We start from the raw sequence: 17,240 nt of genomic DNA, 5'->3' as shown, positions 1-17,240 counted from the left end.
GGAATATGGTGTGACACAGCCGTTTTTTGTCCTGACTGTCCTGACCAGCCTTCCCTATGCATAGGGGAGTGTTTCTGCAAGTACCACACACAGGTACACTATTAGTGTAGGGATCGCGTGACAAGGGACAGGCACACAGGGGTCTTAGGGCCCTTTCACACAGAGCTGCTACAAACCTCTCCTTTCACCTGGGACAAAGTGCATAATGTACTTCGCCACATCTCTGGGCGCTTTGCCCTTTGCACATTGTCCCATTGTCAAATGTTATGTAAAGTTTATAAAAGTTGATGTTAATAAATTTATTGCGTTGCTGCCTGTGTTATTTTTTTTTTTAGTTTCTAGGTGGACCAAGCGATCAACCAGCTGCAGCACTGATGTGCATTCTGACAGAAGCATTGCGCTGCTGTCAGATTACACAAAGTCTGTGTATGCGGCGCTGCAGGACGAGATTTCTCCTCTGCAGTAAAAAAGATACTTTTGCCGAGGCTAATGAGCTGAGGGGCGGTGTTCATATGCTTTGGCAAACACTTTGTATAAAAAAAATAATAATAATTCTGCCAATGATTTATTCATCCACATCAATTGATGTGAATGGAGAAATCAGGTTTTCCAGGGCATACGAGCTGAAGTGGGTTTGGATGTTGGGCGGAGCTCCTATGTCCTGGCAGACGCCTTTCCCCTCTTTTTGGCACATTTTTTGGCAGAGATTTTTTCATCCACATTGATCGATGCGAATGAAGAAATCTGTGCCGTTCATTTTTTCTTTCAGCACTGCACTGCACCCACAAAATAAAATCGCTGTAGATCACAGAGTTAACAAGCACTTCTGATAACAGATTCTTTCCTATTCTCTCCTTCACAGCAGTAGTATCCTATCCCTACTCTAGTAAGAGCAGAGTGACGTGCAGTGCGACGTGACTCCAGTTTATATAGAGGCTGGGTCACATGCTGTGATGGCTTCTAAGGGCACAAGAGTTAAACACTTGTTGATTGGCTGCTCTGCAACCTTTCAAAAAGCGCCATTAACTCGCCAAACACCGAACTCGAACCCAAACTTTTACTGAAAAGTTTGGGTTCCAAACATCCTAAAATTCGTTACTTAAGAGTCGTTAAAACATTTTTCCCACAACAGAGGTAAACTAACTGGTCTATAATTGCCTATGGAGAACCTAGATCCTTTTTTAAATATTTGCCTTGCGCTAATCACTTTGCACTGTACCAGTACCTAGAGAATCTTAAAAAAATTATGAACAGGGGCACAGCACTGACTGAACTGAGATCTTTAAGCACTCTTGGGTGTAATCCATCTGGACCCAGAGCCTTGTTCTCATTTACCCTATTTAACTTGTCTTGGACCATATCTACAGTTAGCTAAGTGAGTATATTACTGGATGTACTAACAGCCCCAGCACCACAGATATCATCTCCTTTCTTGTCTTTTGTATATACAGAGCTAAAAAAACAAAAACATTTAGTAACTCTGCCTTTACCTTATTTTCAGTGACTACCCACTCCCCATTTACCATTATTTATCAGACCTATACTGCTCAGACCTATTTGTTTTGCATTTATATATTGAAACATTTTTGGGGGATTTGCTCTGCTCTCTTTTGCTACCTGCTATTCGTTTTGTATTTTTGCAAATGTTTTCTCCTTTTTACAGATTTTATTAAGCCCTTTGTAATCTTTAAACGCTGCAGCATTGTTTATATATATCTGATTGGTGGGAGTCCAAGTCCCAACACTCCCGCTGAACAGCTTTTTGAAGAGGTTTCAGTGTTCCAATGCTCATCACTAATCAGATATTCATTACTTATCCTGAGCATTGGTCATCAATATTGTACTTCCGGAAAACTTAACACAACAAACAAAAAGATTTAATCTAACATCTTGATGTATATAGAGAATACACAGCTATATTAATTTTACGGGTCAGGAACTGGAGACAGGTCTAATTTAAAGAGAGTAAGACACTTAAAGAGACTCAGTAATGATTTCTATCTAAGTAGGGGAGTTGCTAAACTTGGGAATACATAGTTTTCTAGTATTTGAATCAAAATTGTCATGTAGATAGTTGTTTAACTTCTGCCAGAAAATTGTAAAGGAAAGCTGTCACCCTGTATTGGCAAGCTAACAAAATACTTTCTCTATGAGTCTTGACCTCATTTAAATCTTCAAGAAGGCAGCCATTTTTTATCTTAACCACTTAAAGGTCATGTAGACCATCAGATGCAATATTTTAAAATAAATGCATGTTACTCATTTCTGACTAAAAATCTTTTTTTTTTATTTCCCATTATTAAAAACATTGAACTATTCTGTCATAAAAGGTTAACTGTTTTTGTAGCTGTGTAACTGGTACTTTCACTTTCACTTTGTGCTGGTCATCTAATAAACCTTATGTCTAAACTACTGAGAGGCCATAAACACTTATTTAAGCCACATTCTTATCAGTAAGATTATATCTGAGCTATAATAAGGGCTTATGCACACAACCATATGAATTTGAGATCGAGAAAAAACGGATCCGCAAAAAATATGGATGACTTCCATGTGCATTCTGTATTTTGCAGAATGGAACAGCTGGCCCCTAATAGAACTGTACTATCCTTGTCATTGATACGGAGAATAAAAGGACATGTTCTATACTTTCACGGAACGGACATAAGGAAACAGAATGCCTACAGAGTAACTTAGTTTTTTTTTGCGGACCCATTGAAATTAATCGTTCCGCATACGGTCCACAAAAAAGAGAATGGACACGGAAAGAAAATATGTTTGTGTGCATGAGCCCTAAGTGTTTATAATATCAAAGAGCAGATATACGGAGTCCGTTTGCTTCTGGTCTGACAGAAAAGACAGAAAATACAAGGGGTGCTGCTAGAGCATGTCAGCTCTGTGCAGAAAAAAGGATGCCATAAAGACCAATTCAAAAATATATATTTTTAGCTCAAAAGGAGTTCCATGCAATAATAAAGAAAAGCCCCCAAAGGTGTACATAGCCTTTTAGGACACACACAGCCTAGCTTGGTATTTGGGACTTGGGCGTTTTTTTCTTCTTGTTTTGATCTCCACATTTCATAAACCATAACTTTTCCTTCTACATAGCCATATGAGGGCTTGTTTTATGTGGTCAGGTTGTATTGTTTAATGCCACCATTTTGGGTATCTCTACTGTACCATATAACTTTTAAAAACATTTTTTTTTGGGGGGGGGCAGTGTGAAAAAAAAAACCTCAATTCCACTATTGTTTTTAGGGTTTCATATTTTCAGTTAAGTGGGTAGTAAAAGTTACACTTTACATTCTGTGGGTCAGTATGATTTTGAGGCTCGTGGCACTTCAACAGATAACTCTGGTTACCATTACTTTACACTAGAGCAAATGATGGTAATCAATTCATTTCAGGATACTAACCTGTATTGTTTATTATCTATATTATTTATTATTAAGTGTTCTTGCATGGCAAGACCACTTACTGTTATCTCACATATATATTAATATAGCCAAATGTACCTCCTCCTGCAGTTTTTACACTACATAGACAGTAATATACCGAAACGTGCGGTTTGTTCTTGATTGGTGTACTATTACTTTGTGGAAGGTTTTCCAAATGGTTCACAAAATATCAGCGTTTTTGTGGTGAAATTGATCCCATAGGAAGGAATGGCTGAATGTTCAAAACTAGAGTGGGAGCTGACAAAAGCTAGAGTGGGAGCTGAAAAATCAGGACATTCTTTTTAAACTGCCACCACTCCCTCATTTTCAAGCCCACCTACACAAATTGGCTGCTAATGTTTTTATAAAAAGTATGTTTTAACCGCCTCCGGAACCGCCTAACACAGATCTGCGGTCCGGAGGCGGCAGCTCTGCGCAGAGTCACGTATATACGCGTCATCCCGCGAGAGCCGTGATTTCCTGTGAACGCGCGCACACGCGTTCACAGGATCGGAAGGTAAGCGAGTGGATCTCCAGCCTGCCAGCGGCGATCGTTCGCTGGCAGGCTGGAGATGCGATTTTTTTAACCCCTAACAGGTATATTAGACGCTGTTTTGATAACAGCGTCTCATATACCTGCTACCTGGTCCTATGGTGGTCCCTTTTGTTTGGATCGACCACCAGAGGACACAGGTAGCTGTGTAAAGTACCACAAAACACCACACTACACTACACCCCCCGTCACTTATTAACCCCTTATGAACCCCTGATCACCCCATATAGACTCCCTGATCGCTCCCCTGTCATTGATCACCCCCCCTGTTAGGCTCTGTTCAGACGTCCGTATAATTTTTACAGATCCACGGATGCATGGATTGGATCCGCAAAACACATACGGACGTCTGAATGGAGCCTTACAGGGGGGTGATCAATGACAGGCGGGTGATCACCCATATAGATTCCCTGATCACCCCCTGTCATTGATCACCCCCCTGTAAGGCTCCATTCAGATGTCCGTATGATTTTTACAGATCCATGGATACATGGATCGGATCCGCAAAACACATACGGATGTCTGAATGGTGCCTTACAGAGGGGTGATCAATGACAGGCGGGTGATCACCCATATAGATTCGCTGATCACCCCCTGTCATTGATCACCCCCCTGTAAGGCTCCATTCAGATGTCCGTATGATTTTTACAGATCCACGAATACATGGATCGGATCCGCAAAACACATACGGACGTCTGAATGGAGCCTTACAGGGGGGTGATCAATGACAGGGGGGTGACCACCCCATATAGACTCCCTGATCACCCCCCTGTCATTGATCACCCCCTGTAAGGCTCCAATCAGACTTTTTTTTGGCCCAAGTTAGCGGAAATAGTAAGAAAAAAAAAAAAAACTAAGTCTCATATTCCACTAACTAGTGTCAAAAAATAAAATCTCACATGAACTCACCATACCCCTCCCGGAATCCAAATGCGTAAAAATTTTTAGACATTTATATTCCAGACTTCTTCTCACGCTTTTGGGCCCCTAAAATGCCAGGGCAGTATAAATACCCCACATGTTACCCCATTTCGGAAAGAAGACACCCCAAGGTATTCCATGAGGGGCATATTGAGTCCATGAAAGATTGAAATTTTTGTCCCAAGTTAGCGGAAAGGGAGACTTTGTGGGAAAATACAAAAAAAAATATTTCCGCTAACTTGTGCCAAAAAAGAAAAAAAATCTATGAACTCGCCATGCCCCTCATTGGATACCTTGGGTGTCTTCTTTCCAAAATGGGGTCATATGTGGGGTATTTATACTGCCCTGGCTTTTTAGGGGCCCGAAAGCGTGAGAAGAAGTCTGGGATCCAAATGTCTAAAAATGCCCTCCTAAAAGGAATTTGGGCCGCTTTGCGCATCTAGGCTGCAAAAAAGTGTCACACATCTGGTATCTCCGTACTCAGGAGAAGTTGGGCAATGTGTTTTGGGGTATCATTTTACATATACCCATGCTGGGTGAGAAAATATCTTGGTCAAATGCCAACTTTGTATAAAAAAATGGGAAAAGTTGTCTTGCCAAGATATTTCTCTCACCCAGCATGGGTATATGTAAAATGACACCCCAAAACACATTCCCCAACTTCTCCTGAGTACGGAGATACCACATGTGTGACACTTTTTTGCCACCTAGGTGGGCAAAGGGGCACACATTCTAAAGAGCACCTTTAGGATTTCACAGGTCATTTTTTACACATTTTGATTTCAAACTACTTACCACACATTAGGGCCCCTAGAATGCCAGGGCAGTATAACTACCCCACAAGTGACCCCATTTTGGAAAGAAGACACCCCAAGGTATTCCGTGAAGGGCATGGCGAGTTCCTAGAATTTTTTATTTTCTGTCACACGTTAGTGGAAAATGATGATTATAATTTTTTTTTTCTTACAAAGTCTCATATTCCACTAACTTGTGACAAAAAATAAAATATTCTAGGAACTCGCCATGCCCCTCACGGAATACCTTGGGGTGTCTTCTTTCCAAAATGGGGTCACTTGTGGCGTAGTTATACTGCCCTGGCAATTTAGGGGCCCATATGTGTGAGAAGTAGTTTGCAATCAAAATGTGTAAAAAAAGGCCTGCAAAATCCGAAAGGTGCACTTTGGAATATGTGCCCCTTTGCCCACCTTGGCTGCAAAAAAGTGTCACACATGTGGTATCGCCGTACTCGGGAGAAGTTGGGGAATGTGTTTTGGGGTGTCATTTTACATATACCCATGCTGGGTGAGATAAATATCTTGGTCAAATGCCAACTTTGTATAAAAAAATTGAAAAAGTTGTCTTTTGCCGGGATATTTATCTCACCCAGCATGGGTATATGTAAAATGACACCCCAAAACACATTCCCCAACTTCTCCTGAGTACGGCGATACCAGATGTGTGACACTTTTTTGCAGCCTAGGTGGGCAAAGGGACCCACATTCCAAAGTGCACCTTTAGGATTTCACAACGGTCATTTTTTTACAGATTTTGATTGCAAACTACTTCTCACACATATGGGCCCCTAAATTGCCAGGGCAGTATAACTACGCCACAAGTGACCCCATTTTGGAAAGAAGACACCCCAAGGTATTTTGCGATGGGCATAGTGAGTTCATGGAAGTTTTTATTTTTGTCACAAGTGGAATATGAGACTTTGTAAGAAAAAATAAATAAAAATAAAAAAATCATCATTTTCCGCTAACTTGTGACAAAAAATAAAAAGTTCTATGGTATTCACTGATGGGCATACATCAGTGAATACCTTAGGGTGTCTACTTTCCGAAATGGGGTCATTTGTGGGGTTTTTCTACTGTCTGGGCATTGTAGAACCTCAGGAAACATGACAGGTGCTCAGAAAGTCAGAGCTGCTTCAAAAAGCGGAAATTCTCTTTTTTGTACCATAGTTTGTAAACGCTATAACTTTTACCCAAACATTTTTTTTTGGCCCAAATTTTTTTTTTATCAAAGAACAATAAATTTAGCAAAATATTTATATATGGGTGTCATTTTTTTTTGCAAAATTTTACAGCTGAAAGTGAAAAATGTCATTTTTTTGCAAAAAAATCGTTAAATTTCGATAATTACAAAAAAAGTAAAAATGTCAGCAGTAATGAAATACCACCAAATGAAAGCTCCATTAGTGAGAAGAAAAGGAGGTAAAATTCATTTGGGTGGTAAGTTGCAATAAACGGTGAAAGTAGTGTAGTGCAGAAGTGTAAAAAGTGGCCTGGTCATTAAGGGGGTTTCAGCTAGCGGGGTTGAATTGGTTAATATAACTGTAAAGCACTTTGGGAAATAACATTGCAATTAAATGTGCTATATAAATAAATAAAAGTTTAAATGCATTTCTCACTCTATCAAGCTTACCATGTGCACTTTTTAAATTTTATCAATTAGTTAGTGTAATGTTTACTATATTTACTCACTCCAAACACTCCACACAGTTCCTCTGCCCAGTCCAACCTTTCCACAGTTACTCAAGCCACTCCACCCAGTTACTCCGTCCACTCCAGTTGTAGACTACTGATGGAAGCAAGAACATTTCACACAATTTCCCCAGAAATTGTAGCTTTTCTAATGTTTATTATTGTTGTTTGTTATTTATTATTATGGTTTTCCAATGTGTCTGTAAAAAACATTGCTTGTCTAGTATAAAGAAAAATTAAGGTTAGCAACACTAATGTCATGATCACTATTGAGTGCAGTATCTGTGGGATTAAGCTGCCACATGGTCCTAAGATTGAGTCATCACAGCATGATAGTAATAGGGTGCTAAGCATTAAGTCGCTGCTTACAGAGATATAATAACGGAAGCAGGAAGGGATTAATCTGTTCGCTACCAGCACAGTACATGTACGGCGCTGGAGCAATATGTATACATGGAACCTACTCGTGCGTGCAGCGGGAGTCATGGCTGGCAGATCTCTGCTGTTTCAAACAGCAGAGACCTGCAGCAAATTACCGTCAACGGCAATAATGCTGATTGTGGCAATTAAATGCTTTAGATACCGTGACCAAGTAAGATTCCGGGCTTCCGGGGTTTCCACCGATGCCACGTGTGGCCAAATGGGACATCGGTACTTGGACTGAACTCTTTCAGCCTCACTCATGAAGTTGAAAGTGTTCATGTTGCAATTCTTATTTTGAACCACCAGATTGCAGGAGCTGGACGAAGCTGGCCCCCCTTCAATCGACACAAACAAAAACTCAAAATGTCTTTCTTTAGTGCTACGTTTGTGCTATTTTGTGCTGCAAAAATTAACATTTGTGCTGCTTTTATTTGTAAGATAATAGCGATTGTTTGTTTCAAGATGATGACATCACCAGTCCCCCTACAACAGCAAAAAAACATGAAACTTTCTGGACGGTTAGTTCTACATTTGTGCTGGTTTGTGTCATTTAAATCTACATTTTATCTCCTTTCATTGGCAAGTTATTAACCATTTATTAAAGGCCACCAAAGGTCACCCAGCCCCTCACCACAGCTAAAAGACCCAAAACCGGGCTGGTTAGTTAGTGCTATGTTTGTGCTGGTTTGTGCCATTTAAATCTACATTTTACCTCCTTTTTGTTTTCAAGTTTTAACCATTTATTGAAAGGTCACCAAAAGTCACCCAGCCTCCCACCACAGCCAGAAAGCACGAAACCGTGCTGGTTGGTTAGTGCTGCATTTGTGCTGCAAAAAATATAATTTGTGCTGCTTAATTTTATGAACTCCTTTAACAGGGCTGATGTATACTCACTTTACACAGGTAATAAGACAAGTTAATATGGACTGACTTGAGGTAAGAATGATTATAGCTACAGCCAAAAAAAAAAATACTATCAAGAAGTAGAATAGTAAAATTTGACTTAAACATATTTATTCTACAAATCATTTTACAAACTGTAGATCATAAGGTTTTTTGAAAATCAATGACAAATGAAGAACAAACCAATAAACCAAAACAGAGATATCCATATTAACAACCTCAGGACCTTCCTGGCGTCGGCCCTGTTATTCTGGGTGGACGTGCCGGTGCGTCATCTCGCGAGACGCGAGATTTCGGGCAAAGCCGGCCCGCGCATGCGCATCGCAGGCCGGCAAAAGTTAGAGGAGTATTTCGTCATCAGCCTGCCAGCCAATGATCGTGGCTGGCAGGCTGATGATTTTAAAAAAATCTAATCAGAAGCCAGTTAACACTTTATATTTATAAATATAAGGTGTTAAATGGCTTCTCTGCTCCTCTGCTGGTCCATTTCGTCGGTTGGTCTCAGCAGAGGAGCAGGCATCACAGTGAGTAGCCACCAAACACTTCACTTAGCCCCAGATCACCCCCCAGCACCCCAATTAACCTTTTGATCACCCCTTGATCACCCCTGTCAATCACCTAGTGAAAGGGAAAGGGAAAAAAGTGATCAGTGTAAACTGTCATATTTTTTTTTCACTGGTATTGACTGATAGTGTTAGGATAGTTTAGGCGCCTTGGTTAGGTAGTTAGCGATCGTTTAGCGCCCAGCCCACTGCACCGCAGTCACTGATTCGCTGATTCGCGTATCGCTAATCAGCATTTGTACTGATCACAGTCAGATCTATAATAGTATTAGTGTCACCTTAGCTCGCCCTCCACCCAAAATGCAGTGTTTTCCCGATCAGGCCTGATCGGTCGCCCACACGTGCGTTCACCCACGCCAGCCCCGCCGCAGTGACAAACAATTTTTTTTTTTTATCACTGCACAATCACTTTACAAGCGCTGCGGCGATAAAAAAAAAAATCAGTTTAGATATTTTTTATCAATCGCAGCGGCCTCCGGTACTTCGCTAGCCTCCCATTTGTAAGACAGGCTTGCTTTTTTTCTTGGGTAGTCTCAGGGAATACCCCCTAAATTTAGTTGACCAAATGGCAAACAAGGAGTATTCTTCTGAAGAGGCCTACAGGCTTCTGACCCAGTCGGATGAGGAATGGGAACCCTCATCTGACGAATCCAGCGGGTCAGAATATGAACCTGTAGAAAGCAGTGGTAGTCTGACCCAAAGTTCAGATGAGGAGGTTGAGGTCCCTAATGGCACCAGGCATACCCGGCCCTGTGTTGCTAGACCACCAGTTGCGCAGGATCCGCTTCAAGGGCAGCAGAGTGGGGCTGGCGCTGTCGGATTACGTGGTGAGGCATACACCAGCAGCGCAGCCCATCCTGGACCTAGTACCAGCACTGCCGTACAACATGGTGAAGTGGCGAACACCAGAAGGGCAGTTGAAGCTGGTACGGTGGCACGTGCAATAGTTACCCCGTCGCAGCCACCGCACAGACAGGTCCGTAGATCCCCTAGAGTCTCTGAGGTGCTGGCAAACCCTGATTGGCAGTCCCCAACGTCAGCCGCACCATTAGTTCCCCCTTTCACTGCCCAGTCTGGAGTTCGGGTTGAGACAGCTCAGATCGGTTCGGCCCTGGGATTTTTTGAGCTGTTCTTGACTGCGGAGCTCTTGGACTTAGTTGTGGCAGAAACAAACCAATATGCCACTAAAATTTCACAAAATACCTTGGGGTATCTTCTTTCCAAAATGGGGTTACTTGTGGGGTAGTTATACTGCCCTGGCATTTTAGGGGCCCAAATGCGTGCAAAGTAGTTTGAAATCAAAATATGTAAAAAATGGCCTGTGAATTCCTAAAGGTGCTATTTGGAATGTGGGCCCCTTTGCCCACCTAGGCTGTAAAAAAGTGTCACACATGTGGTATCGCGTTTGAGGTATCCCCAATTTCTCCGGCGATACCAGATGTGTGACATTTTTTTGCAGCCTAGGTGGGCAAAGTGGCCCACATTCCAAAGAGCACCTTTTGGATTTCACAGGCCATTTTTTACAGATTTTGATTTCAAACTACTTTGCACGCATTTGGGCCGCTAAAATTCCAGGGCAGTATAACTACCCCACAAGTGACCCCATTTTGAAAAGAAGACACCCCAAGGTATTTCATGATGGGCATAGTGAGTTCATGGAAGTTTTTATTTTTGTCACAAGTTAGTGGAATATGAGACTTTTTAAGGAAAGAAAAAAAAAATTAAAAAGTCATCATTTTCTGCTAACTTGTGACAAAAAATAAAAAGTTCTATGAACTCACTATGCCCATCAGCGAATACCTTAGGGTGTCTACTTTCCGAAATGGGGTCATTTGTGGGGGGTTTCTACTTTCTGGGCATTGTAGAACCTCAGGAAACCTGACAGGTGCTCAGAAAGTCATAGCTGCTTCAAAAAGCGGAAATTCACATTTTTGTACCATAGTTTGTAAAAGCTATAACTTTTACCCAAACCATTTTTTTTTACCCAAACATTTTTTTTATTTTTTTTATCAAAGACATGTAGAACAATAAATTCAGAGAAAAATGTATGTATAGATGTTTTTTTTGGAAAAATTTTACAAGTGAAAGTGAAAAATTTAATTTTTTTGCAAAAATTTCGTTAAACTTTGATTAATAACAAAAAAAAGTAAAAATGTCAGCAACAATGAAATACCACCAAATGAAATCTCTATTAGTGAGAAGAAAAGGAGGTAAAATTCATTTGGGTAGTAAGTTGCATGACCGAGCAATAAACGGTGAAAGTAGTGTAGTGCAGAATTGTAAAAAGTGGTCTGGTCATTGAGGGTGTTTAAGCTAGGGGGGCTGAGGTGGTTAAATTCTGACTTTTCACAGTCTTTATTAAACGGTAACTGCATGTGTCAACGGGAAGTGCATAAAAACCTTTGCTACCTACACTTAACAAATCACCTGCACTCCATACAGCGTACAGACCTTAAGTAAGAGGTTGGTGCTTGAAGTGACAACATGGATGGCGCTGTGTCAGATACAGTCCACAATAGAATTCACCAGCACTCGATATGTGCAAGAAGTAAAGCACTTTTTATTCAATCTTTACATGCATCAAACAGCCAACTTTTCAGGGCGACACACTGTAGTGGGGGGCTGGGTGACCTTTGATGATCTTTTAATAAATGGTTAATAACTTGAGAACGAAAGGAGATAGAATGGAGATTTTAAATGGCACAAACATAGCACTAACAATCCAGCAAGTTTCATGTCTTTTTGATGTTGTAAGGGGGCTGGTGATGTCATCATCTTTAAACAAACAATTGCTATTATCTTACAAATAAAAGCAGCACAAATTTTATTTTTTGCGGCACAAAACAGCACATACGTAGCACTAAAGAAACACACTGGAGTTTTTGTTTGTGCGGATTGAAGGGGGGCCATCTTTGCCCAGCTGATGGCAGGCCAGGATAAGAAATGAGCAAAAACGAGTTTAAGTGGCATTTTAAAAATCCCTGATGGACCAAAATGATAAATTAAAAAGCAATTTATAGGCTCATATATGAGCCACAATAGCATCACAATTTATTTATTTTTATTTAAAAAAATACAGTATATAAAAAGTAAAAGAATATAAAAGTATAAATCGCACCCCTTTCCGTATAATTAAAAAATAAATACCTAAATAACAGTAAATATAAACATCATGAGTATCACCACAACCAAAAACGCCCATACTATTAAAATTGAAAAAGAAATTCCAATACGGCAAATGGCGTAACAGAAACAAAGGGTCAAAATCGCTGATTTGCCATTTTTTCATGGCTTCTCTTACACAAAAAAATGTAATAAAATGTGATCAAAAAGTCACACAGACTCCAAAATGGTATCAATAAAAACTAGAGGTTGTTCCGCAAAAAATGAGCCCCTAAAAAGCTCAGTAGACATAAGTATAAAAAGTTATGGGGGTCAGAATATGGTGATGTAAAAAAAAAAATATATATTATTGAAGTTTAAATTTATTTATACACATTTAGACATAAAAAATATATACGTATGGAGTATCGTTGTAATGAAGAATGAAGAGCATGGGTCTTTTTTGCTGTTAAACAAAATGCTGTGGGGAAAAAACCCATAAAATGGTGGAGGAATTGCTTTTTTTGTTCAATTCTGCCCCATTTGGATTTTATTTTACTGCTTCTCACTTCATTTTATGCCATAATTAATAGTGTCACTAAAAAGTACAACTTGTCCTGCAAAAAATAGGCCTTCATAAAGCTATGTAACTGCAAATATAAAAAAAGTTATGGCTTAAAGAGCATAGGAAAAATAAAATTAAATGAAAAAAATGAAAAAATCTCCAGTATCCTAAGGGTTAAGTAGTATTTTAAATTGATTTAAAGATAGAAATCTATGTAGCTCTGTGTGCAGTTGGGGAAACACATTTCCGTATTAGGAAATTTCCTGAAATACCAAATTGGTGAACCTACAGTGGTGCCCTTTCTTGCTTTTCCTATTGCCTTGACAAATCATGTGATATGTGGTGCGAGATGACCAGCTTTGGAAAAAAATACATATATGACATTACGATACTTGGGAGTTGTCAAGAGTTGTTTATGCCATCTCTCAACCACCCAATGGAGAATTTTCCTAGCGTGCCTTGTCGAGTCCATTAACACACTTTTTAGAAAGGTTATGGTGAAATTAAATTTTTTTCATTTGGTCTGATAAAAAACAGAATATCCAGATATACCAGTACCTTTTGCACAGTCTGCCCCATGGAATCCTGGAAAGCAATGACAAATTCCTGAAACACATTCACCATTTCCATCACAATTTCTAGGGCAATCTTGAACGGAGTCTTGAAGAAAACAAACAAAAAAAAAAAAATGATAGCGTTAGTTTAATATATACAGTGCTGTATATAACATTGCTAATTCTTATAATATTTGACTTCTAGTGAAATGATTTAAAAAAGGGAACAAAGATAGCTACTGCAAAGAGAGAGAATTATTTTTAAGGCAGAACCACACATAGTCAGTGGTTGGTGAGCGGAACAGTCTCCATGTCCTAGAAAAGTCAGCAAGATGCAGAGAGTGGAGGAGCTGGATGTTCATGAAGACATATTCTCGTTGATATTAGATACTGTGGAGTACCATAGAATGTGACGGCAGATGAGAACCATTTGGCCCATCTAGTCTGCCCAATATACTGAATACTATGAATAGCCCTTGGCCCTATCTTATATGAAGGATGGCCTTATGCCTATTAGTGATGAGCGGGAGGTGCCATATTCAATTTCGCAATATTTTACAAATATTTTTCTATTTATCGCAAATAATATACGATTTAATTATTCGCGTATTGCGATTTTTCTTTTGACAGTATATCTGTAATCATCACTAACATGTTTTCACAAAAATGCTTGTTAACAATAATATGACAGTCTAATACTGCCACCAATCGTTTAGCAGGTTTAAAAAGTATAGTTTTCTGACGGCAGATCGTGGTGTCTAATAATGATCTTCTGCCGGAAAACAATGGTGGAGATGAGCGTTGGCATTAGTGATCTCTCCTCCCCATACTGAGTAGGAGATTGCTGTATGTAATAGCAGCAGTCTCCTCCTTTGACTAGCAGGCGATTGTCAGGAAGGAACTACAACAATCACCTTCAATAACTGCAGGTTTAATATAAATTTAACTCCTTGAGATGCTAGATGTGGAATATTCATTGTGTGTCATGCTAATTAGAAGTATATCTGCTTAGTGGTAGAAAGTCTTATGAAAAAAATGCTGTGCTTAGGTAAACCAAAATGTGTTGTTGTGAACTGAATTTCCAAAGTGTCTGCTTCTATAATGCCGTCTACTGTACCTCAACGGATGGTGACCATGAGTTAGCCAACCTGTTACTATCTCTATATACAGAATCTAATTATAACCCCACTGTCATGCCTTGCTCTGTGAATGTGCGGAGATCTGTCAGACTGGCTGCACGTCTGACTTCTTTGTATTGATTTAGGTTTAAGCTGGATCCACCTTCCCTCAGGTGTACTGGGTTTCATTGTTAGTGAGGTTATAGTTCTTTCCTGGGAGTTCTTGATTTGTGGTGGATCGTCTACTTAGCTCTGCTCAAGATAAGTCCTCTCCTTCATTTCCTTTTGTGTGTTTTATCTAGGCCTCTAGGGAGATGCTTGTTTCCTCCTGGTTTGAAGAAGCAAGTTGCCTCTTCCCTTTTTCCTGCTGCTTAGGGTTTGCTCAGGGTGTTTAGATTTAGGCACGCGGTGTCGTGCATTTTCATAAATGTACAATCTTATCTGAAGATATTATAGTCTAAATATCAATGCCCATTGACTTTAAATGTTTGTAGGGACATAGTGTGTATTGTCTTTTAAAATTAGTGTGAGCAGATGTAGTGTATCTGTTAATACTATAATGGGTCCTACAGACATGTATCTGTGAGAGACAACCATTTGAATAGCAATGTATTATTTTACTTCATTACAAAATCATTAGGGAAGTCTACTTTGTAGGAAGCATTGGGTGTGTGAATGTCCCATCCATGTCTTCATAATTATATTCTATATATTCCTGTGCGGTGTATTTAAATTAGCAACATATCTTAACCAATGACTTATATAATATGTCATCTATGTATAACAGTGTGTCAATGTATGTATGTATGTATGTATATATATATATATATATATATATATATATATATATATACACACACACACACACACATCATTTAGAATATATATTTTATGCCGTGTATGTCCCACTGACCATATAGACTTTTAAGGTTTAGAAAAGTATTGAAGTTATCTTCCTACTAATTGGATTTCATGAGGAGAGATGAATATCATTAGCCAGCCATGTGGGCAAGTTAATTAATCTGGATGTTAAGTAAAATGAACCATTGTCCATTGTCCCTAAGAAGACAGTAGGACATGGTGACTCCAACATGTCTAGATTAGGGGTAATTAAAATGTCAGGAAGAAACCCTTAATATTGATGCATATTAGGGAGGTTAATAAGGTCATCTGAATATATTATTAGGTATTAAAATGAAGAATTCCGCAGCACATTCAATTTGTAGAAAAGTAGAAAAAGGCTTTATTCACCAGACATGCAACGTTTCAATCCTCTCAATGGGATTTTCCTCAAGCAGTGACACAGTGGGCAGTGCAGTGTACATATTTAAGCAATTTCACATCATTATACAATCATCAAATAAAATACATTCATTAGAGACAATATCTTAAAAATTATTAATACAAGCAGTAATGTCAGTGTGCTGGTACAATCACAACCTATTCCAGATCTCAATAAAGCAATATGATATTGATCCTTCTCATGACAATATCAGCATAATCATACATAATACAAAATACTCTAATTGTGACAATTATTAACACAGGTGTGGGTCTTCTTCAAACCCCAAGTGTACAGGTGTACCTTCAGTGTAGGTGATGAGATGGGTCGCAGGAGTGTACAATGGGGTCAATCCACGTGGGTCCCGGCGTCTCTAACATTGCATTGCGCATGTTGAAGGACCTTCCTGATTATTCCGATCACGTGATCATCAATCCAGCCTGATCATCAGAATGCGCATGTCCAAGGACCTGTGAGCATGTGATCACATCATGTGATCGCAACCCCGATCATGTGGCTGGACGCATCACATCATCAGAAGGACAACATAAGCTTCCAATTGCTCCACAGTCTTGCGGTCACATCAGATAATATGATCACATGTTCGATGTTCTCATATATATGAATATCATGCCTAAGGTAATCAAATTTTGCTAAAGTGCCTCACGCACATCAACACATAAAATCATCAAAAATAAAAACTGTGGATGTACGCGGGAAATTTGACACAATACACAAATTGACAGCGGCTCAACATAGGGTTCCATTGCAATCCGCACCAGCTCACAGGTGTGGATCAAGACAAATGGGTCAACGGTCAATCTAAGAGATAAGGGTGACTGTATAGACGGAAGTACCGTCACTATAAAGAAGGTAAAATATATCTAAATGCGGTGGTACCGCCACTATTCTTGTAGAACATTGGACTCAGCATGGTAATACTTTAGCAAAATTGTATTACCTTAGGCATGATATTCATATATATGAGAACATCGAACATGTGATCATATTATCTGATGTGACCACGAGACTGTATAATGATGCGAAATTGCTTAAATATGTACACTGCACTGCCCACTGTGTCACTGCTTAAGGAAAATCCCATTGAGAGGATTGAAACGTTGCATGTCTGGTGAATAAAGCCTTTTTCTACTTTTCTACAAATTGGATGTGCTGCGGAATTCTTCATTTTTTACATTTTGGAGGTGGATCGCCCCCACAGCCGCTGGCACTCCGACTGCACTTTATCGACAGTGGTGCTGCCCACGCCATCTTTATTTATATCTCTTTATCTAGCTATCTATCTATCTATCTATCTACACTCTTCAAATGA

At 39.6% G+C, this 17,240-nt stretch overlaps 1 protein-coding gene across 1 annotated transcript in view; it reads right to left on the bottom strand.

The window, feature by feature from the left end:
* Positions 1 to 17,240, bottom strand: part of TENM2 (teneurin transmembrane protein 2) — a 3,034,822-nt gene that overhangs the window by 1,139,786 nt on the left and 1,877,796 nt on the right. The window contains exon 9 of the mRNA XM_044277356.1: positions 13,512 to 13,613. Coding sequence (XP_044133291.1) covers positions 13,512 to 13,613 — 102 coding nt within the window. The remainder of the gene's footprint in view (positions 1 to 13,511; positions 13,614 to 17,240) is intronic.

Source organism: Bufo gargarizans, chromosome 2, assembly GCF_014858855.1.
Source record: "Bufo gargarizans isolate SCDJY-AF-19 chromosome 2, ASM1485885v1, whole genome shotgun sequence".
Classification (NCBI taxonomy): Eukaryota; Metazoa; Chordata; class Amphibia; order Anura; family Bufonidae; genus Bufo; species Bufo gargarizans.
The sequence above is the reverse complement of the archived record's forward strand: the minus strand, read 5'-3'. Positions and strand labels throughout refer to the sequence as shown.